Here is a 24,088-nt window from a genome sequence, read left to right as displayed (position 1 = left end):
GAAATCTACCCTTACAACTTCTGGCTTTTCCCTTGTAGGGGTTGGAGGTGCAGCCAGGGGAGTTTTAAAGTTAAAGAAAACCAGACATTCTCTCTGTGTTAATAGTACATACATGCTACACAGCTTTAGACCTTCGTTCAGACACTGATGAGTTTTCTACCCAGTTTAGTAATTTTTCCGGTGTTACTCTTCCCAGAGAAACAGGACTTCCTTGAAAATGTCTTCTCTGAAAAAAAAAAAAAAAGAAAGAAAATATCTTCTCTGAGTCTTTTAACTATCCTTATCTTGGTTGAAATCCTACGTCACTTAGAAGTTCATATATAGGGACACCTGGGTGGCTCAGTTGGTTAAGCAGCTGCCTTCGGCTCAGGTCATGATCCCAGCGTCCTGGGATCGAGTCCCACATCGGGCTCCTTGCTTGGCAGGGAGCCTGCTTCTCTCTGCCTCTGCCTGTGCTCGCTCACTCTCTCTCCCTCTCTCTCTCTGACAAATAAATAAAGAAAATCTTAAAAAAAAAAAAAAAAGAAGTTCATATATAGTTTTAAAATAAAATGAATCTGTTTGGATTCCATATGCAAAGAGATTTGTGAAAGTGAATAATAAAAAAAGCATAGCTAAAGTTCTAGTAACTTAAAATTTCCAACCTAAAAGAGTATTTCCATTTGAAGTTCCATGGTCATTTTAGAAAAGTGTGCATTTAACTTCAAGCTCTCAGTTGAAGGAGTTGCATCAAGTATGTATAATTTATTTTTAAATCTTGTTGATTCTGCTATTTGGCATTGGAGAACACAATTATATATGCTTTTTACTTAAGTAGGTACAAACCGGGGGAAAAATTTAAGACCGTATGTTTCAGATGAGTGAGTAAATGCTCATGTCTCCGATGTTAGCATGTGTTTTTAATATTTGCTCTCAGGCTGGTTTATATCAGATATAACATTGCTCCTCTTTTATTTTAGGAATTTGAAGATAATTTTGATGATGAGATAGATTTCACACCACCAGCAGAAGATACTCCCTCTGTTCAGTCCCCGGCAGAAGTTTTCACACTTTCAGTACCAAATATCTCACTACCAGCTCCGTCCCAGCTCCAGCCTTCTGTAGGTAAGGCCTTACGTCCCAGCATCATGGTTTCGTGAATCGTTTCTCAAGAGGTGAGAGTGGGAACCTTGATGCTAACCATAAAATGCTCGGATTGCCTCTCTCTTCTGCTTGCTTATTTCCTTCCTCTTGCCCCCCGAGGAAGCTGAATTGTAGTGGTCTGGTCCAGTGCCTGCCTGCAAAAGCTGAATCCTTTGCTTTTGGCCCCTGAGTCTGATATCAGAATAAACTGGTCTCCCCTGTTCATTGAAATGGAACACAGAGCTCCTGGCCTTTGCTTGGGTAGTTCTCGTCACTGCTCGTCTTGCTGAGTAGGACACTGCCGTCTTTCCCCGGGATGTCCTGTGTTTGGGGAGGAGGGGTATATTTGGATATGTTAGTTGGATTGACTTTTCATCCTGAGGTAGAGGTTTGATTAGATGTTGATCGATTTATTGTTGTAAAATAGAATATGACTGGCAGTTCGAGAATCAGGGATCTCTGAGACTTCTAAGAGAAAGCTGTGGGATCTGCGTGCCATTCCTGCCTCTCGTGGTTCTGCGTACAGTGGTGTAAGTTGAGGGCAGTGGAAACCCCCAGTTGATTGCACTGCTGTAGGCCTGCGTGACTAAGAGAAGATACAAGATAAAATACGAAACAGCTGATGCATTTCCTATAAAATATCTGTACGGTTAGGTATATTTAATATTCGTAGGTTTTGCAACATTAAAAAACTAACATGTAGTATTTACCTTTAATTTTAGTAAATAACAATATCCTTCCTTCAACCAAAATAGTGAAATTTAACAGGAGTCTAACATACCCTTGGGGTCACTTAAGTAACCTGGTATACTCCTCTCTAGGTGGAAGTTAATTTCTCTTCGCCTTTTTTTCTTTTTAAGATTTTATTTATTTGTCAGAGAGAGAGAGACAAAGGAACAACACAAGCAGGGGGAGAGGCAGGCAGAGGGAGAAGGCGGCTCCCCACTGAGCAAGAGGCCCAGTGCAGGACTCGATCCCAGGACCCTGGGATCATGACTTGAGCCGAAGGCAGCTGCTTAACTGACTGAACCACCCAGGCGTCCCTTCTCTTCACTTTCTTGATCATAGTCTTTCCTTTGTACTTAAGAGAGGCCCTGAGAGACTTCTCTAGGGCTTTTGTCATCTTGGAGTCTTAACACTAGTGAATTCATTTCAAGTAATAGAATCCTAACTCAGATCAGCATACACAGAAAGGGGACCTTTTTTGATGCTGGAACCAGGCGATGGGAAGAGTAGGGGTTAGGCAGACCTTAGAGGCAACTGGAGCTGAGCACTTGGACACCGTCGTGCTTTTCTTCGTGTACTCCTTGTTTCTCTCCTCTTTGTGTGTCGGCTTAAATCCGGCACACCAGCTTCTTTCTTCAGCTCGGAGCATGGCTGCTGCCAACTCCAGGTTCAGATCCTTGTAGCTTTACTGCCGGAGGAAAGGAACTTCTCTCTCCTCGACCAGAAAGGAAACTCTTGGAGAGCCATTCTGATTGGCTTCCCCTGAGTCTGGCAGTGTTGACCCCTTACAGTGGACAGGAAGGCGTGACAGAGAAGAGCCTGATGACTTCTGTCCAAGACATAGTGGGGATGAACCAGAGTACAGTCATGGGCACAAAAGAAATGGCAGTGACCTGGAGAGCCATCCTCATTACATTCCTACACTTTTTTGCGTTTCATTGAACCCTCTATTCTAAATTCCTTCTTAGTAGGAAGAAATTCTTTTCAATTTCTCTGCATAGAATAGTCACAGAATATTTTTATGATCTTGGGATAGAAAAGGGCTTTATAAGCTTGACACCAAATGCAGAAACATAAAGGAAAATATTGCCAAATTTGATTCATAAAATGAAATATTCTATATGGAAAAAGACACTAAATAAATTTGACCAAGTAGTAAAAATATTTGTAAATAACATAGAACGTAAAAAAAAAATCCACCCCTCATACTATTAATATATACTAAGTTTACAAACAAATGTAGAAGAATAGCACTTCAATAGGAAAGAATAAGTCAAGGATGTGAAAGGAGAAATTCATGAGAAGAAATTCAAATGGCCAATAAAAAAATAGGAATTCTATTAATTAAAGAAATACAAACATAAAGTAAGATGATAACAGCTAAACAAAGATGAGAAGAAAGGAAGCTAGGTGATGATGGGTGAGGGGTGTGTGTGGGCAAAAGGCCCTTGGACACTCCCTGCTAGCAGGACTGTAAATTGATAGAGACATTCTTTCCCAAGGGTAGTCTGTGATAATATGTATCCAAATGTGTTTACCCTTGATCCCACAGTTCCGCTGTCAGTAGTTTAGATCAGTATGCAAATAAATACCTGCAAAGGAATTTATTGCAGCATCAGGTTAAATGTGTGTCGGTAATAACTTGTTAAGTTATTGTAAATCCATCCAATGGAGTATTATGTAGTCCTGTAAGAGGAGGAAAGGTATTTGTGATAAAGTGAAAAAAAGTACACCGTATATTCAAGAGCAAATCTAGAAGAAACTCTGCATGTTTTTCCTTTATTTTCTTTTTAAAATGTATTTTATTTTACAAATACATAATATAGTCATACAGTTGAAAAATCAAAACATAAAAAGGTATGTATAGTGAAAAGCCTCTAATCTTTGAATCTGACCTCAGCTCCTACCCTCACTCTCTACATAACCACTCTTCTTTGTTTCTTATACATCTTTCCAGACTTTGTTGATATAAATATTCCCATTTACTTGCCCCCCAACATCCCTTCCCCCCCCGCCACCACCAAAACACATACTTTTTTACTCATGGGGCTTGGTAAATTAGGGATTTTTCCATATGCATAAAGAGAGCTTATTTATTCCTGCTTACAAGCTTCTGCTATTTAAATTGTATGGATTTAGCACAATTTATTCAACCTGTTAATGGATATTTGGGTTGTTTCTAATCTTATGCTATTATTTCTAATCTTATGCTATTAAAAATAAAGCTCGTACCTGTGTTGGTTTGTACATTGATGTTGGGCTGGTATATTTGTAGAATAAATTTTCAGAGGTGGTCAAAAGGTACGTAATTTGGGGGGATATTGCCAGCTTAAAACCTCCAAAGGAGTTGTGCTAATTTATGTTCCTGCTATTTGGGTGTCAAATGGTATATGCTATTACTATTGAAGCTAAGTTGGTATCAGTTCAAATTAGATTGTTATAAATTTAGAGTGATAACTGTAATCTCCATGGCAACCACTAAGAAAATAACTAGTAAATATGGAAACAGAAAATGAAGAAGAAATCAAAATGTACACTAAAGAAAAAAAATTAGTCAAATATACATGAAAAAAGAATTTTTTGATGTTTCCTGATTTTAATATAGCCAAATTTAACAGCCTCTTAAGCTAGAAATGCAATCTCTCTCTTTTTAAAATAATTTTTAAAATTAATTTTTTTAAAAAAAATTAGAGCTTTTTATGTCTTAAAGAAATCTTTCCTCTTCTGTGGTCAAAATGATACTTAACTCCTTTTTTTTTCCTACAGTGTTTTAAGGTTTTGCTTTAACATTTAAATTAATTTAAATCCATAACCCACCTTGAGTTAATTTTTGAGTATGGTGTTAGGGAATCCATGAATCTTTTTTGGTAGATTACTGTGTTTTTCTCAGCTTTCTTCACTGATTGGTCCTTTCATTCTTCTCTGCTTTTTAGTTCCATACGTAGGGGCGCCTGGGTTGCTTAGTCAGTTAAATGCCTGTCTTTGGCTCATGTCATGGTCCTGGAGTCCTGGAATCAAGCCCCATATCGGGCCCCTGCTCAGTGGGGCATCTGCTTCTCTCTCTGCCCCTCTCTCTTACTCTCTCTCTCCCAAATAAAAACAAAACAAACCCCACCGTATGTATATGTGTCTGTTGCAGGCTTTCTGTTCTATTTCAGTAATTATTCCAGTACCACACTGTCTTAGTTATTTAATAGCTTCACAATAATGATCTCATTTGCAAGTTTTTCTCCCATTCTTTGGGTTGTGTTTTCACTCTTTTTGTGTGTGTGTGTGTGTGTGTGTGTGTTTTCACTCTTTGGATAGTGTCCTTTGATATGCAAAAGTTTTAAATTTTGATGAAGTCCTATTTATTTTTTTCCTTTGTTGCTTGTGCTTTTAGTGTCATACTTAAGAAACCTTTGTCAAACTCAAGGTCATGAAAATTTTCACCAATATTGTCTTCTGTTACTTCTGTAGTTTTATCTTTGAAATTTGGGTCTTTGACCCATTAATATTTGTATATGGTGTGAAGTAAGGTTCCAGGTTCATTCTTTTACAGGTGGGTAGCTTGTTGCCCCAGCAACTATTTGTGAAAAGACTGTTCTTCCTCCATTGACTTGTCTTGGCACCTTGTTGAAAATCAGTTGATCATATCTGTTTGTGTTTATTTCGGGACTCTCAATCCCAGTGATCTGTATCTAGCCTCATGCCAGTATCACAGTGTTTTGGAGATTATAGCTTTGGAATTGAGACGTTTATGAATCTTCCAACTTCGTTTTTTAAGAATGTTTTGGCTATTCAGTCCCTTGAAATTTTATATGATTTTTATTTTATTTATTTTTTTAAAAGATTTTTTTTTTTTTATTTGAAAGAGAGAGAGAGAATGCACACATAAATGGGGGAGCAGCAGGCAGAGGGAGAGGGAGAAGCAGACTCCCCGCTGAGCAGAGGTCTGAGACATGGGGATTAATCCCAGAACCCCAGGACCATGACCCTAACTGAAGGCAAACGCCCAACTGACAGAGCTACCTCACGTATGAATTTTAGGATCAGTTTTTCCATTTCTGCAAAATAGGCCACTGGGATTTGTGTGTTTACCATTTTGAGTCCCTTCTCATTCCCTTTTGTTTATAATTTTTTAGATATTTTCTTGGGGATCACAACTACCTTCAATTTATAACAGTTGTGTTTTAATTGATACCAACTTTTAGCATCAGTACCATATAAAAACTCTGCAATTCAGTCCTTTTATGTTATCACAAATTACATCCTCATATCTTATGTAGCCATTAACATAAGATTTTTCATTTTTTTAAGTTTTTTTTCTTTAAAGAGTTTATTTATTTGTCAGAGAAAGAGAAAGAGCGAGTGAGTACAAGCAGGGAGAGCAGCAGGCAGAGGGAGAAGCAGGCTCCCTACTGATCCAGGAGCCCAGTGTGGGACTCGATCCCAGTACCCTGGGATCACAACCCAAGCCGAAGGCAACTGCTTAACTGACCAAGCCACCCAGGCGTCCCAGATTTATAATTTATGTGTCTTTTAAATCACATAGGAAAATTAAAGAAGAGCTGCACACCAAAAATACAATAATGCTGGCTTTGATATTTACCTCTAGTTTTAACAGTGATCTTTATTTGTTCATATGACTTCCAGTTACTGTTTAGTGTCCCTTTACTTTAGCCTGAAGGACTCCTTCTAACATTTCTTGTAGGGCAGGCGTAGTGGCAGTGATCTCCCTAAACTTGTGTTTATCTGGAGGTGTCTTAATTTCTCCTTAGTTTTTTGGAAGACAGTTTTGTTAGATATGGAACTCTTGGTTAATGGTTCTTTTCCTTCAGCACGTTACAGGTGCCATCCTGCTTCCTTCTGGCCTCCATGGTTTCTGGTGAGAAATCAGTTGTTAATCTTATCAAAGATCCCTTATATGTACGAGTGGGTCCCTTTTGGTGCTTTCAAGATTCTCCATCTTTGGTTTTTGACAGTCTGATTATGATGTGTCTCAGTATGCATTTCTTTGAGTTTATCATGCTTGGAATTTGTTGAACGTCTTGGATGTGTAGATTTATACCTTTTATCAGATTCAGACCTTTTTTTACCATTATGTATTCAAATATTCTTTCTGCCCCCTTTTCCCCTCTTTTTCTGGGGCTCTTATGTGTATATGGTTCCTTTGGTGGTGTCTCACAAGTCCCTTAGCCTTCGCTCATTGATTTTTTTTTTCTCATTTTTTTTTCTTCTGCTCAGCCTGGATAATTGTATTTGAACTCTCTTCAAGTTCACTGCTCCTTCTGTCTGCTCCCGTCTTTGGTTGAACCCCTCTAGTGAATTTTTTTGTTTCAGTTATACTTTTGGCTCCAAATTGGCATTTGGCTCCTTTTACTAATCTGAATCTACTTATTGATCTTCTCTACTTATCAGGACATCATTCTCCTGGTGCCCTTTAGTTCTTTGTCCATGATTTCCTTTTGCTGTTTGAGCGTGTTTAAGACAGTTGATTTAAAGTCTTATCTGGGGGTGCCTGGGTGACTCAGTGGGTTAAAGCCTCTGCCTTCGGCTCAGGTCATGATCCCAGGGTCCTGGGATCGAGCCCCGCATCGGTCTCTCTGCTCAGCAGGGAGCCTGCTTCCTCCTCTCTCTCTACCTCCCTCTCTGCCTACTTGTGATCGCTGTCTATCAAATAAATAAAATCTTAAAAAAAAAAAAATTCTTACCTGGTAAGGCCACTGTCTGTCTTTTCTCAGGGACACTTTCTTTTACATTTCCTTTGTACCTGTGAGTAGACCATGCCTTCTTATTTCTTTGCATGTTTTGTACTTTTTTGTTGAAAATTGGACCTTTTTGAATAATACGATATACTTAGAGAAAGAAAGAAAACAACAAAAAAAGCATTCTTTGGGTCTTTGCAGTTTAGCTCCATGTTGGGAGCTCCTCACCCAAGCTACTTACAGCTCTGCCTTAGTCCTCACCTCCTGCTTTTGCTGGGCATGACCTAGCTAGAGGTGACAGTTTACTTCTTCTCAAGTCTTCCGTGAGTGTGTGTCCTTCCCTGAGCATGCAGGTGGCTCTCAAGGTTCCTCTGTATATTGCAATAGCTTTTCAGAGCCCTTGTTCATCTCCCAAATCTCATTGCCCAGCTTTTCTGCTAAAGCTTTCAGCATGTCTACTGTTTGCCTCTACTGTTACATTTTGCCCCAGATGGAAGTGTCTCGTCCATTTGGCTTTCACTGTTTTTGAGGAACTTTTTTTTTTTTTAAAGATTTTATCTATTTATTTGACAGAGACACAGCGAGAGAGGGAACACAAGCAAGGGGAGTGAGAGAGGAGAAGCAGGCTTCCTGCCCAGCTGGGAGCCTGAAGACTGGGGCTTGATCCCAGGACCCTGGGATCATGCCCTGAGCCAAAGGCAGATGCTTAACAACTGAGCCACCTAGGAGCTCTGAGGAATATGTTTTTGAGGAACCCTCTGTCCTGATAGAGTTCGGAGTTTGGTGAAACCAAGGGAATGTGGCAGTCCCTCAGGGAAACTTCCAGAACAAGGAAACACAGTTCCTTGGGAATAATAAGGTTCACTGCGCTGTGTCTGGAACTGGGATTCACACTAGAATATGTACCATCATTAAGATTAACTGCTGCGCAGGGGGCTGGGATGGGTGGGGCCTTGATAAATTCAAAGACCCAGAGAATTTCTACCCTGTTTCAGTGGCCTTTCTCCTGGTTTGATTTGGTTTCCAGAAATCATTGACTGTCTTCCAAAGATCTGATAAGGTTGACACTGACAGATTTTGACAAGATTTTCACCTCCATCGTGAAACTAAGGACTAAGTAAAAGTCATTGAAATGGTGATTAGTGGCTATAGGAGAGGGGTTAGATGAGAAAACAGAGTGCGAAGTGTTAAAGATAATCAGGTAGGAGACGCATTCAGAAAAATATTGTCAGTTTTAAAACTTGAAACGATTTTGGCCATATCAGTTTGAAAATGATGGTATGTTTTTTTGAATTTATTTCTACCTTAATTAGCACAAGCTTTAAATTTATGTTTCTGTTTATTCTTTAGATTATATATTTAATATTTATTTTATTTCAGTTAAATGCCCGTATTTACTTTTTATATTCTTTTTCCTACAGAAGGTTTGAAGTCTCAAGTTGCCCGCCACAGTCTAAACTATATTCAGGAAATTGGAAATGGCTGGTTTGGAAAGGTAAAATGTTGTTTACATCTTTTTTTTTCCCCTCCTAGTTATAATGTTTAGAATCTAAAGCTAATGAAGAGTTGTATTGTAGGACATTCCATATTCTCTTAGTTGCTATGGTACCAGTTAAGTCTACTCTGCACCCTGAAACCACACAGGAATTTGAACTTCAGGGTTTCTAGGTGTATGCCTTTTTCCAAGAAGGTCTTTTATTTACATATCAGATACTTTTCTAATTGTTGGCATAGAACAGTAAGAAGGGATGAGAGACTGGAATTTTAGAAGCTCTTTATCCTCCTCAGGGCAAATTATTTGTTTTTTAATTCTTCTCCCTTTCTCCCCGCTCTTCCTTATAATACTTAAACCACTTTAGAATCGTAGATACATAGTATTATTATAATGGAAACCATGGCAAAGAACTGTTCTCTATCTCTCATAGGCTGTCAAAGGACAAATAGAAACAGTGGCTTGTTGAGGGATATCCAGAAGGAATAATCTTATTATCGCAGCTATTTTCTGTGATGTAACTAGCAGTCGTTCTGTGTTTTAAAGGTTCCTGAGTGGCGATTGCCTCATAAGCAGGGTGGTCAAGACAAGAAGAGGTGTTTGTTCAGTGGTCAGCCATCTCATGCATCTTGGCTTTCCATCAGAGTTGTTTGTCAGTCCTGTGTCTTTGATGTCATCCAACCTTTATTAGTGACCAAATCTTCTAAGCCATTTAGCAAAACCCGTTGTGCATCACGCGTTGTTTCTGGTGCCGAGGGTTCAGTGTGGAGGAGGGTAGGTGAAGTCCTGGCCTGTGTGGCAGCAAGCCAGCGAGAACCCTTGCCCTGATGAAGCCGAGACCTCTTGCTCTGTGGCAGGGTGTTGTCGGGGTGTGGTGGCCAGTGATCAGACCGCAGACAATCAGGAGTGGGAGACGGGCTCAGAGGGGCGTGGGGGAACCAGGTGATGTGAGATAGAGTATATGCATTTAGGGACTTGTACTCAGAGTGAGCTGGGAAAGTACTCCAGCGTCTGAGAGAGGACCGCCGCAATCTGGCTTTCTGGTAAAGGGATCACTTGGGCGGTTATGTGATGGAAGACGAAGGGGAAGGTGGGAAAATTGGTCAGAAGGCTGCAGCAGTCACACAGGGGGAGATGCAGGCAGGCTTGGACTTGAATGATAGCATGGAGCCGGGAGAAGTGGTGTGTGTCAGTGTGGATTTTCAGATATGAGCATGCGGGACTGGAGATCGATCAGCTGTGGAGTCTGCAGGAGGGGGATCAAGGATGGCTGCTTATGGTCTGATTGGTGGGAAGAACAGAATTGCTGGCAAGTGAAATGGGAAAGATTAAGGAAAAGCAGGCATGGAGGAGGAAGTCAGGAGGTCGCTTTTGGTTAGGTTAGATGGGATGGCTGTTAGGCATCCAGATGGAAGTACGGAGTGGGCAGTTGGGGTATACATCTGGAGCTCAAGGGAGAGGTTCCAGGCCAAAGATACGCATTTGGGAGAGCTCTGTCTATAGCTGGTATTCAGAGGTATGAGACTGGGTGGAATCACCAAGACTGTGAACATTAAGAAGAGGGAGAAGCACAAGGACCAAGCCCTGAGGGTCTGCGGCGAGGAGAGGTCAGCGCAGGTCCGTGATGGAAGCTGAGGTGACAGCCAGTGAGTAGGAGGGGGTGCAGAAGAGTGGGGTGTTCTGAGAGTCCGTGAAAACGGAGTGCCACGAAGATGCATGGTAGTAAATGGTGCTGGCAAACTAAGATGAGGACTGGGAGAGGTAGGGCCCAGCACGTGAGGGCCGTGGGGTTGTCGTAAGAGGCTGTAAAGAGGTCACGTGCTCACGTGCGGTGGGCACAAGGGAGAAAGTGGAGGCAGCACATTTAGACAACCCTGTCGAGGAGTCGTACTGTAAAAGGGAGCAGAGAAATGGAGTACAAGCTGTTTGGACCATCCGAGGGCCAAGGGAAGGTGTTAGGTTTTTGTTTTGTTTTTGCTTTGCTTTGCTTTGGTTTTTATAGGATATGCAGCTATTTTAGCCTCTTTACGTTAGAGTGGGGAAACTGCTAATGCAGGAGAGAGGAAGGGATTCCTTTAAGATTACTCTTGAAAAGGGGATAAAAACAGCATGTGGATATAGGTGCAGGCAGATTTGGTGTTAAAATGAGGATGTTCACTTCTGGATATTTTATTCAGTGAATAGTAGATGACTTGGTTAATTATCAGAATTCCTTGTTCTGTTTATTGTTCTGCCTTTACATTCTTAGTAAACATGTTATATTCTGTTCAAAGCCTTATTGTCCATTTCCAGGGCATTAAAATTAATCTAATTGATAAAACTATTAAAAACTCTTTTAAAAAGAAGGCTTTTAGTTTTGATCATTCTAAATTTAAATTAAAAGTTTTACCTCATTATTTTCATCTTAAATATTATGTTTTGAAATGCCTTTGTATTGTCCAGTATTATTTGTTGCTTTGCTTGTAGTGTGCTCTTATTTTTATTCATTTTTTTAAAAGATTTTATTTATTTATTTGAGAGAGACAGAGAGAATGCACACAAGCAGGGGGGAGGGCAGAGGGAGAGGCAGGCTCCCCACTGAGCAGGGAGCCCGATGTGGGACTCGATCCTAGGACCCTGAGATCATGACCTGAGCTGAAGGCAGATGCTTAACAACTGAGCCACCCAGGTGTCCCTTTCATTCATTTTTTAAAAAAGATTTATCTATTCTAGAGAGAGAGAAAGAGAGTGAGAGCACAAGCAGGAGGGGCATAGGGAGGGGAGGGAATCCCAAGCAGACTCCATGCTGAGCGTGGAGCCCAATGCAGGGCTCGATCCTACCACCCTGAGATCGTGACCTGGGCCGAAATCAGGAGTCAGTTGCGCAACTTACTGAGCCATCCAGGCACCCCATTATTTTCATTCATTTTGTATTCTGTTCACTTCAGTGTCATATTTTGTTCTTGTGTTTTGACTGAAGTTTTAGTATAAGATAAAGGTCTGGAATAATTGGAATGCCATAGATTTTTAAAGTTATAATGCAATGAGAGTGTATTTGTACATTGCCTGTGTGCAGTTTACTTTCTCTTATGTGAAGGAGACAAAATAACAAAACCCAGTTGAAGTGTTTTGGGAAACATTTGAGTTATGTTTGAACTGAACTTATAAATTACTCTTCTGTGATGTCATTGGTCATATCCGTGAAAGTATGGTACAATTTTATAATAAATAAAAAAGAAATACAGATACGTATATGAGTGCTTCAGTACCCAATGAACAGTTTCATACTGAAAGAGAATGGTTTCATTTTTCAAGTTTTTTTCTGAGGTAGTATTTTCATAGTAGAAGGCCTAATTGTTGCTTAATTTATTTTCCCGTACTCTGTTCCTGACAATAAGACATACTTCTTTACTGTTTCGAAGGAAGTGAAGAAAAAACTGTTCTTTGGGAGGCGCCTGGGTGGCTCAGTGGGTTAAAGCCTCTGCCTTCGGCTCAGGTCATGATCTCAGGGTCCTGGGATCGAGCCCCGCATCAGGCTCTCTGCTCAGCAGGGAGCCTGCTTCCCTTCCTCTCTCTCTGCCTGCCTCTCTGCCTACTTGTGATCTCTGTCTGTCAAATAAATAAATAAAATCTTTAAAAAAAAAAAACCAAAAAAACTGTTCTTTGGTTTTAGGTCCTCCTTGGAGAGATTTACACGGGCACTAGCGTAGCAAGAGTAATAGTGAAGGAGTTAAAAGCAAGTGCAAGCCCAAAGGAACAAGATACTTTTTTGAAAAATGGAGAACCTTACTAGTAAGTAAACCTTAATATGCGTTCTGTAAACATGGCCTATAGTCTGTTGGAAATCAGGTCTTTAAAATGACTTTGCTATTTAGCATATTTTAGTCCTCATGAATTTAAAATTTAGTTCACTATTTGAGCAGTTCTGCTAGCATGCTCCCTAGTGAACAACACCGTGACTTTTATTTTCCAGCATTCTTCAGCATCCGAATGTTCTTCAGTGTGTTGGACAGTGTGTAGAAGCAATTCCCTATCTCCTGGTGTTCGAGTTCTGTGACTTGGTGAGTTTTTAATGGGAATTCAAGGTCAGGCATTTAAAAGGTTATATCCAAGTGATTTTGACACGTAGAAGTGGTGGATGAGGGACTGCTTTAACTTCTGCCCCCCATTTTTAAAACTTCGTGATGTACTACATCATTGCCTTTGAAAATACTATCAACTGACACTTACGTGTTTTATATTCCATCCCTATGCTAAGCTGTTTGCATGCATTACATTTAATCATATTTGTCTACACTTTATTTATGTATATATGATTAAAGTAAGGTTCACAGAGATGAAGAGAACGTTGTTTATCGAGTACATGGCAGGGCCAGCGCGTGGATTCAGGATCACCATTCTGAGCTTGAGGTCTTGACTCAGCTAGGCACTCTGAAACACTTTTCCCCATTAACGTAATCTTACAGAGTACTCGTGACCTGTCAGGTTTTTATTTTTTTATTTATATTTTTTTAAGATTTTATTTATTTATTTGAGAGAGAGAGCACGAGAGCGAGCGAGCAAGTAGAGAAGGGGGTGGGGGTAGAGCAGAGGGAGAGGGAGAAGCAGACTCCCTGCTCCACAGGGAGCCCAACTCAGGGCTCAATCCCAAGACCCTGAGATCATGACCTCAGCCAAAGCGAGATGCTTGACTGACTGAGCCACCCAGGTTTCCCGACCTGTCATGTTTTTAGAATAGTGAATGTGTGTGCCATTTATATTTTTAATTAAAGGACGATTGTTTAAAAATTTTATTTATTTAATAGAGAGAGAGAGAGAGTGTGTGCAAGCGTGAGTGAAGAAAGGTCAGTGGGAGAAGCAGACTCCCTGCCAAGCAGGGAGTCCAATGCAGGACTCGATCCCGGATCATGAGCTGAGGATCATGAGCTGAGCCGAAGGCAGTTGCTTAACCAACTGAGCCACCCAGGTGCCCCTAAAGAGTTGATTTTTTTAACCGATAATTAATAGCCTCATTTCTTAGCACGATAGTATTACTTACTGAGATTTATAGTTGGAAAAACTGTTTTTATGCAGTTTTTATGAATAACAACTCTTACGTGAAAATTTCCTGTAATCATCTGTTTTTGAAAGCTGGGTTTTAATCGACTTCCTTGCATTGTCTCAGTTTTCTGAACAGTAAAACATTAAGACTATCCACAGAAAAGTGGGAGTACATCAGGATAAGTCCCTGGTTAGTTCAGACAATATTTTCAACTGGTAAAATGGAAAGAGAGCAGCAACCATTGTGGATTTTTGTTTTAATTTCTAAATGTGATTCGAATATTACGCTCATTGGCAAAGGTGGTTAATTCCAAAGAAATATTAATAATCTTGGTCTGTTAGCTTTCATTGGGTTATATCAGAGTAACCCCCAAACCTTAGTGACTGATAAGAGCAGAGTGGTTCTCACTCATCTTATGCGTCAGCTCGGGGGCAGCGGCATCTCCCTCCCAGGCTAGAATCTTCCCCACCCTGGGATCAGTGTATTTTTTTAGTATCTGTAGGGTCCTGTGGGAGGTGGGGTGTGGAGAATGCATATTCTGTTATTCTATACAGGTGTATCTCAGTGTCTCCTCTATCCTTCTGATTGGGGAGGGCATTGATGGAGGAGTCTGAGTTTATTTTCTGTCCATTTTTGAGAGACAGATGATAATCTGCTTTGGTTATGGATTTTCCTTATAATTCTAATTTTATTTGCTTTGAGTGTTGAGTCAGGGATACCATTTAGACTTGATACATAATATCTTGTAATTTTAAGCTTTTGTAATTATGAAGGGTCTCTTTTTAAGCGTTACTAAGGATTAAGTCTGTTTTTACGGATATTAATATAGTTATCCCAGCTTTCTTTTGGTTGGAGTTTGCCTGGTTATCTTTCTCAGTCCTTTTCTCTGGTTTATATCACTCTAAATAGCATATTGTTAAAATTCTGTTAATTTGTCAGTCATGGTCATTTAACATGAACACGTACTCCATTTATGTTTATTGTATCTGTGAGATACTAGGAATTTTATGTACCTGTTTTATATTATTTTTCCTACCTACCTGTTTCAGTTTTTCTGTCTTGCTTTTTTGCTAGCCTTCTTTCAGATTCTTGATTTTTTTTTTTTAAGATTTTATTTATTTGAGAGAGAGAGTTTAAGGGAGAAAGAGAGCACAAGCCAGGGGAGGGGAGTAGAGAGAGAAGCAGACACCCCGCTGAGCAGGGAACCTGATGTGGGGCTCGATCCCAGGATCCTGAGACCATGACCTGAGCCAAAGGCAGATGCTTAGCCTACTGAGCCATCCAAGCTTCCCCACTAGATACCATTCTTAGTTTTTTGTATGATTACACTGGAAGTTATAATGTGCATATGTAATTTGACTAAGTCTAAAATTAATATTTTAACTCTCCTCCAAGGAAACTGGGACGTCAGAGAGCCCTGGATGCTTGTTTGTTGAACAGTTGCTGTGGAAAGACAGGGGGATACAGAGGGAAAGTGAGGTCCTTGTCCTCTAGAGCTTCTCCGTAGAGGGAGTAGACATGTGATCATTGTTATTTAGCCTGATAAATTATTGAATGGAGGCATGAGAACTAAGATGGAGGAGTTCTCAGTGATGTTTCTGATCATTTTATTGCATGTATATTTTGTTTGGATTATCTCGATATTATCAGTTATAATATTTATGGTCCTCAGTTATTACAATATGAGAACTGCTTATTTTAATGGCCTCAGGGTGACCAGTGTGATGGGTGATTACTGTGCTGCCAGCACTTGAGAAAAAAACATAAAGATGCAGCTTTTTGTGACAAGACAAGTGTGCTGTCGGAGTTCTCATTTTCTGAGACACTCTCTGGTGGCTTTTCTGGATCCCTAAGCTCTTGATGTTTTTCCTAAGTAAAAGTCACGACAGTCTTTGTGAGTGAACATAATAGAAATGCGGCAAGAAGTGTATCTACTTGAAATACCAGGTTTCTGGGTTAATCTCTCTCATACATATCGGTATTCCTATTCCTCACCCTCCCTGACTGTTCCTGGAAGTTTGTTAGAGGTTGTTGTTGTTCCTGGAATGGGAAAAGCCACTGGGTGCTCAGCTTGATGTTTTCCTCTGAGTGGTTCAGACAACGGGTTTAGTTTTTGTGCTATTTTATTTTTTCACAAAGTTACCTGTTCTTTTTGGGAGGAAGAGTTTAACCAGCTTTATAAAGAAACTCTGAGACATAACAAAATACACAAACAGCACCTTTATAATTCTCATAAATACCCACAGTAAGATTCTTGAGTATTATCTTTATCTTTATCATTATACATTGTTTTTATATAAATATAATAAATACGTGCTTTTTGTTAACATTTTTTTAAAGATTTTATTTATTCGAGAGACAGAGAGCCGGGGGAGAGGCAAGGAGAGAGGGACAAGGAGGCTCCCTGCTGAGCTGAGAGCCCGATGCGGGGCTTGATCCCACGACCATGGGATCATGACCTGAGCCGAAGGCAGACACTTAATCATCTAAGCCCCCCAGGGGCCCCTGTTAACATCTTTTTAAAAAAATTTTTCCCCAGTACTTTTAGCTTTCACATTGAAATACGTATTCTCCAAGTACTTTGAGTATTCAGAGAATATTAACTTACCTATGTTGTACTGGCTTTCGTATTTTATGGTGAAGATTATGCAAACAGCTCTCCAGGTTTAAGAGTTACGACTTCTCGAAACATATTTTCTGTGAACTTTCTAAGTCATAATGGGGACGTGTCCACTCCTGAGGGCTAGGCGTGTAGAAGGAGCCCTCCCCCTCACCGGCAGCTTTCATTAGCAGTGCAGAGTTCATCGCTATCTTTAATTCGATAGTGGTACATTGATCAACAGTAAAACTTTAAAAACAATAATTGTTTCTGAAAAAGTTAAAATAGAATTACCATCTGACCCAGTGATTTCACTTCTAAGTATACATATTATCCAAAATCACTGAAAGCACCTCAAAAGAGATATTTGGACACCCGTGTTCATAGCCGCATAATTCACAACAGCCCAGAGGTAGAAGCAACTAGAGCGTCCCATCAGTGCATGAACAAATAAAGGAAATAGAGTCCCTCCCTACAGTGGAGTATTGCTGAGCCTTGAAAAGAAAGGACATTCTGGCACCTGCTTCAACAGGGATTAACTTTGAGGGCCTTACGCTCAGCGAGATAAGCCAAACCACAAAAAGACAAAGACTGCATGATTCCATCTGCGTGAGGCATCTCAAGGAGTCAGACTCACAGAGAGAGTGGGATGGTGAGTGCCGGGGCCTGGGTAGGAGGGATGGGGAGTGAGAATGTAAGGGGGCGGAGTCTCTGGGAAGAGACAGGTGGTGGGGACAGCTGCGTAACAGTGCGAAGGTGCTTAATGCCCCTGAACTGGACACTTAGAAATGGCTAAGATGGTAAAAAAGTTGTAACCCAATATTTTTTACCGCACGCACACACCTGCTGTTGGTCAAGGCGCTGTCCCAGGTGTCACCTGTACTAGCAGGATGCTTCTATGCCTTTGGGAAATCTGGCAGTGCTTGGAGTGGCCGCTCTCCCATCCAAATAGAGGCTGTTGACCCAGGGAACTCCACCTTGCCCAGCAGCGAGGGGTCATGTTTGTGCGGACAGTTCCGTGCTCATCACCTCTGGGCACTAGGGAGCTTCGGAGGGAGCAGGCGCAGCAGCAGCAAGCCCCGGGGTCTCGGCAGGGTCACCAGCTCTAAAGTCCAGTTGTCCGGGCTCAGTCTGTGCAGTGGCTGTGTGGCAGGAAGCGTCAGGTAGCGTCATCCCAGTGAACCAAAGAGGGACCCCCACCAGCAGAGACGTCCCCCTGACACACCAAAGCCTTGCTTCAACACTGAGCCCTGCTCCCAGCCTGGGCGCCCCACAACCCTCCCAGAAATAGGCCATTCCGAGCAGAGGGGCGTCATCCAAGGCAAAGCCGCCCACTGGCGGGGGTCCAGAGGACAGAGGGTAATAGCTCAGGCTCGGTAATAAGCAGCTGCAGCCACAGTGAATGGAGCCACTATCTTCACATGTTCTTAGTAGGTCAAGAGCTATTGAATGAACATTGGCCTTTTCAGTCGTCATCGAGCAGTGATCATACTCAGCGATAACATCACTTAAGTAGGAAGGAGAGAATATTTTTGCACTTAAGTAATTCTTGCGAGATGGAATTACCAGGCTGTTGTTGAGAAGTACTTTATCTTGGATTTTTATGAAAGAAAATGAAAACTCTTCTGAGCGAGTTCGGTAGCGAGACAGCAGCCAGCGGTTTATAATGCTCTGGTGCAGCGTTCGTGGGCGGAGAGATGACGATAGGGTGTTGTCTGTAACTTGTTGCCATGGCAGGTACACAGTGCTCTCACGTGAATACCCAGGCGAGGAGATTGTTTCGGGGGTAAGGATTACTCATTCAGCAGAAGTGTGCCAGGCACCCATGAAGTACATGGGGCTGTGCCCAGCACCCTGGGGAGCACAGAGGTGAGTCACTGTGCTCCCGTGTGGTCCCCTCGGGAACACATGCAATTCACTGGGACCCCTGTGTTTCCTGCCTCTAGCGCCATGCTGGTCTGCCTTCGGGTGCTCCTCCTGCCACTTGTGTATTGCCCTGGAAAGTTCCTTGACCTCTCTAAGCCTCAGTGTAGACATCTGTCAAATGGGGATAATACCACCTACCGGATAGACAACCCTGACCATTAGTAAGATGATAAATATAAACTTCGGAGCACATTAGTAAGTGCTTAGGACATGGTAGTTATTTTTATTCATTTTTAGTTAGTTATACTAAGTGATCATAATTAATGATTAGAGGTTTGAGTAATGTGTATAGAAATATTAGTGGTTCTGGGCACCTGGCAGCTCAGTCTGTAGTGCATGTGACTCCTGACCTCAGGGGAAAAAAAGTATAGCAGTTCTAACTAGGATCACTGGAGAAGGTGTTTGCTTGGAATGTGCAGAGTGGCTGGATAGACCCGTGTTAGCAGAGACGGCCTGAGCCGGGCGGAGAAGCCCGCAGTGCTCCGCAGGGCGCGGAGGCTGGAGAAGCAGGTTGGCGTCTGCTGGGAGAGGTCAGTTGGAAGCATGAAGAGCAGAGACAGACTTCTGGAGCCCAGGCTGCAGGCTGAGGTGACAGACAACGTTGCTCCGTCTTAATCTTTCTCGAGAGTCACCAGTTTCTTTGATCTTGTGGCCTGACCCGAAGCAAGAGATGGTATTTTCTTTGCAAGGGGGCGTTCTTGATGTCGGGGTTCCTTTATGATAATCAGCTGATAAAGCAGGGAGTGAATTTCTGAGAGGAATTAGCAGTGGCCACATGAGAATGGGAAAGAAGTCCATTTGGGATTCTTGATGCGTGGCATATGCCTCTGTGGGGTTTGCTTTATTCCGTCTCTCATCAAGAGTCGGTAACACTGGGAATCGTGGGCGCTTAGAGCTGAAGGAACCTTGGTCACTGCCCGCCAAGAGCCCCGAGGAAGGGAGGGCTCTAGCTTCTCTGTGCCAGACCTCGTGCTGGGCCTGGGGAATGTCCGTCACTCCCTTCGCGGAGAGCCCCGTGAGACGGTGGCAGTAGCTTCATTTTACAATTGGAGAACAGCCTGAGAGAGATGAGGCACTCACTGAAGAGCGTAACCCGGGTCTGTCTGGCTTCAGCGCCATGCTTTCTGTTCCTTATTTGTCGCGCTAATCGACTTGCCTGAGGTCACGTAATTACCAGTGGCAAAGTGGAGATTTTAATTGGTGGCTTAATTTTATTCTGTGTGTTTTTATACCAGGTGGTTTAATGCTTATATATATTTTTTCCACCAGTGGGGAGCCTCTGTTGTAGAATTGTTCTTTTGTACAGAAGATGCCTAATTAATGGGTATGTCTTATTTATAAACATATTTATTAAGGAAGCTCACGCACCAGGGAACCTTCTAGGTGCTGGGCATATGAAGATGAATGACATGTCCCTGCCCCCACAGAGCTCGTGTAGAAGAGAGGACGTGGAGTTACAGTGGAATGGAGGTGCCTGTGGACAGTGTCCCTAACCCAGGGGCAGCAGAGGGCATGCTAGTGCTACAGGATGACACACCACAATCAGGCTTGACACAGGGGATGGACACCTGCGTGGAGAGGGTGTCCCTGGGCCCTGCTTGTGGTCTCTCCCTTCTCGTGTCTGGCTGTGGCCCTGGGCCCTGAGGCCCTGGTTCTCACTGAAAATAGATCCAGGCTTGATGATGGGCTGGGTGTGGGAATCTAGAGACAGCACACCCAAGAATGAGGTCTTCGGTTTTGATCTGATCTACTGGGAAAACAGGGATGCCTTTTCCTGAGATGGAGCAGATTGTCCAAGTTACATATCAGGCCTATTAGATTTGAGGTGCTTCTTAGGGCATCCAGGGGAGGGCATTAAGTCAGCAGTTGGGAGGAAGAGTCTGGAGCTCAGGGGACGGAAGGCTTTGAGCCTGAAAAATGTGTTGGAGGTGATTTTTATTTTTTATTTTTTATTTCTTAATTTTTAAAAAAGATTTTATTTATTTATTTGACAGAGATCACAAGTAGGCAGAGAGGCAGGCAAAGAGAGAGGGGGAAGCAGGCTCCCCACCGAGCAGCGAGCCTGATGCGGGGCTCAATCCCAGGACCCTGGGATCATGACCCAAGCCAAAGGCAGAGGCTTTAACCCACTGAGCCACCCAGGTGCCCCTGGAGATGATTTTTAAAGCCACGGGGTAGATAGGGTGACCTAGAAATGAGTGTCCGCAGTGACGAGAACCAGGATGGAGCCCTGGGCTGTGCCGGCACTTACAGATCAGCGAGAGGAGGAAGATCGACCAGCACAGTGAGATAGGAGGAGACCTGGAGACAGGTGGAGAGATAAGGGAGGGCCTCACCTTGGCTGTGCTGGGGAGACGCAGTGGGAGGGCGTGGTGGGAGCAGCTGCTGCTGAGGGGGTGGGGTGTTGAGGGGGTGGTCTTGAGAGAGTGGCAGCGCAGGAGGTGAGCCAGCCAGAACAGAGCTCATCTGGGAAGGGGGAAGGGAAATGCGATGGTAGTGCGAGAGGCAGGTGGAGGCAGAGGGAGGCTTGTTTGGTTCTTGGTTCAACTGATTTGAGTGGTGTTTGGGCACCGGGTGAATAATCCGTAAGAGCAGAAGAGAGTGTGGATGTTGGCAGGTGGGGACTTGCCTGCGGAGGAAGCAGCCCGGGGTGGGCAGGAGGGTCACCGGACAGGTGCTCAGGGCCTTCACTTTGACGTGGATGTTTTCGTTCATTGGCGGGGGCTGAGGTTGTGGCTGTTCCTGCCCGTCTTGCGTCCTTTCATTCAAATTTTTGTTTATAAATCATAAATTCCCCCCGCACCAAGTCATCCTATTAAGCCTGTAAATGGCTCTCATTTTCCAGTGATTGAACTGTTGACTTGTGGAGTTTTTACATTATGATGAAATTTATTTATTGCTCTCAGTGTCCTGCAGAAAGCCGGCTAGAGCCCTCATCTCGGTTTGGGTTGGAAGTCAAGAGGACACGTGTGAGGGTCCCTGTGAAGGTCTCTGTGTGACTCAGTGCAGGAGGCCATTCTCTGTCCCTGTCCCTTGGAGTTCTTGGTACAGCGCTTTGCTGCCATCTAGTGTCATGCATGTTTCTTTTCGAGTCTTTTTGGGAGGTTTTGAGGAGGCTCTGAGACATTTTTAAGACTTGGATAAAGGAAAAGTGTATTTTAATTCAGAATACATTGCTGTTCTTCATGGTTTTTTTTTTCCCCCCCTTTAAATAAGGGACCAAAAAATCCTCTACTCATTAAGTACCACTGAAACCTAAGTAAACCAGATATCTCAATATGGTTTTGTGTGTTTTGGACAGAATGAATCAATTTTTAGCGTTTATTTATTATAAATATTTTTTACTTTAATTAAAGCCTATATGCTGATTTTTAAAAAAAATTTATTTATTTATTTGACAGAGAGATCACAAGTAGGCAGAGAGGCAGGTAGAGAGAGAGGAGAAAGCAGGCTCCCTGCTGAGCAGAGAGCCCGATGCGGGGTGCCTTCCCAGGACGCCGGGATCATGACCTGAGCTGAAGGCAGAGGCTTAACCCAGTGAGCCACCCAGACGCCCCTGATTTTTTTTTTTTTTAATAGTGGTACCAGTGGCACTTGGGTGGTTCACTCTGTTAAGCGTGCAACTCTTGATTTTAGTTCAAGTCATGATCTCAGGTTCGTGAGGTCGAGCCCCACGTCAGGTTCTGCTGCACTCAGTGTGGAGTCTGTTTGAGATTCTCTCTCTCTCTCTCTCTTTCTGTCTCCCTCTGCCCCTCCCACTCGTTCTCTTTCTCTCTCAAATAAATAAAACCTAAAAAAAAAAAAAAAAGATTTAAACACTGGTGCTGGGAGAGCTCTGAGGATCTCTCTAGGTGATAGAACTAACCCTGGGTCCTGCACAAACTGCCACCGATCCCATCCAGGAGAAACAGTGACCAGGCTCCTCCTCACTCATTGATGTTAGCTCCTCACCCAGGTTAGAGGTGTTTGCCTGGCTTGTGCTAACTGCTAACTTCACCTCCGGCACGGGGGGTGGGGAGAGCCTTTTAGTTTTTGCCCAGCCAGAAACATTAGTAGCATGAACATTCCTAAGCAACATCTCCTTCTGCTTGTTATTTTACCTTCTGGTGAAATTTGGAGAGTGAATTGTTGTGGAGATAAGACCTCTTAACACAGCAAGTGGTAATGAGTATACAGTTGCCCCATGAACAACATGGGTTTGAACCACGCAGGTCCACTTAGACGCCGATTTTTCCCAATAAGTGCAAGACAGCGCTGTAAGTGTATTTTCTCTTCCTTATGATTTTTTAAACATTTTCTTTTTTCTTTCTTACCTTATTCTAAGAATATAGTATATATGTAACGTACAAAATGTGTGTTAAGTGACCCTTCATATTACACAGTAAGGCTTCTGGTCAAAAACATGCTGTTACTCGTTCCGTTTTTGTAGAGTCTAGAGTTATATGTGAATGTTCGACCGCTCAGGGCTCGGTGCCCCTAACCCCTGCATTGACCAAGGGTAAACTGTACTTTAGATAACCTTGAAAAATACCTACACCCACTCTGCCATTCTGCCTTCATGGCCAAAGTCACTTGTGAAGTGTTCAGTGTTTGCCAGAAGCTTCTGTTTGCTTTGAGAATTGGCCAGACACGGCACAGCATAATGCTACTTTTGTGTGAGGGTGATTTTTTCCTTAGATGGATATTGCAGGAGAGGGGTTAGACAAATGGGATTTAAGTTGCCATTTCATTGGTAATGTAAATAAACTTAAACTATTTATTTTCATATTTAGTTTCTGCATGGGCCACCTTTTGAAAATCCCATTAGCCCATAGGCCTGGAGCTTTTTGATGGTGTTTGTCTGGGTTAATGTAATGTGAGAATCGCCTTTATTCCACCATTCCCACCGCTGGGTAGAGGCTAGCCTGGGGGAGGTTTGGGTAGGGGCGGGTAGGGAAACTGTTTGTAAAAGGCAGGAAAGGCTCTGCTTCTGCTCTGGAGCAGCTTGCAATTCCAGCATCATGTCTGGGAGGAAATAAGAGGTCAGAGACATGGGTTCTGAGGGCACGAAATCCCCACCCCAAACCCCTCACCATTGCCCCACCTCATTTCCATTAAGTTTGGGAGAATCTGACAAATCCATAGGGTTAGCGTTGTTTTACATTCATTCTTATAAAATAAATTGATTTGATCTGCATCCCTAAGTAGGATCTTGACAGGTTGGTAAAACCGAGAAGTAGGAGTGCAACCCCCAGTTTATCGGCTGTGGCTGTGTGTACAGTTCTTTGCCTCCACCCTGGGCCTCATTTCCACATCCAGAAAATGTTTCAAATTGCAAGAATTATTTGAGGCAGTGAGTGTAGAAGCTCCTAGCACAGTGCTTGGCACACTGCTCAAAAGTTCCGATGGCAGTGATTATTAATCTCAGCATTGTCATTCATACAAAAATCCTTGAAACTGGGAATGAAAGATTCCTGGAGTGGACCTGGAATTTATATTGTAATATGCTTAGCATTAAAAGTCGGCAGATGTCTGTA

At 42.6% G+C, this 24,088-nt stretch overlaps 1 protein-coding gene across 1 annotated transcript in view; it reads left to right on the top strand.

Annotated features, from left to right (window-relative positions):
- The window catches only part of LMTK2 (lemur tyrosine kinase 2), a gene marked incomplete at its 5' end in the record, with an annotated part of 79,337 nt that overhangs the window by 25,693 nt on the left and 29,556 nt on the right, over window positions 1–24,088 (top strand). The window contains 4 exons of the mRNA XM_080829792.1: window positions 960–1,104; window positions 8,957–9,030; window positions 12,680–12,798; window positions 12,980–13,067. Of these exons, the coding sequence (XP_080685918.1) occupies window positions 960–1,104; window positions 8,957–9,030; window positions 12,680–12,798; window positions 12,980–13,067 (426 nt within the window). The remainder of the gene's footprint in view (window positions 1–959; window positions 1,105–8,956; window positions 9,031–12,679; window positions 12,799–12,979; window positions 13,068–24,088) is intronic.

Source organism: Martes martes (genome assembly GCF_963455335.1).
Source record: "Martes martes genome assembly, chromosome: 18".
NCBI classification, from domain to species: domain Eukaryota; kingdom Metazoa; phylum Chordata; class Mammalia; order Carnivora; family Mustelidae; genus Martes; species Martes martes.
The sequence above is the reverse complement of the archived record's forward strand: the minus strand, read 5'-3'. Positions and strand labels throughout refer to the sequence as shown.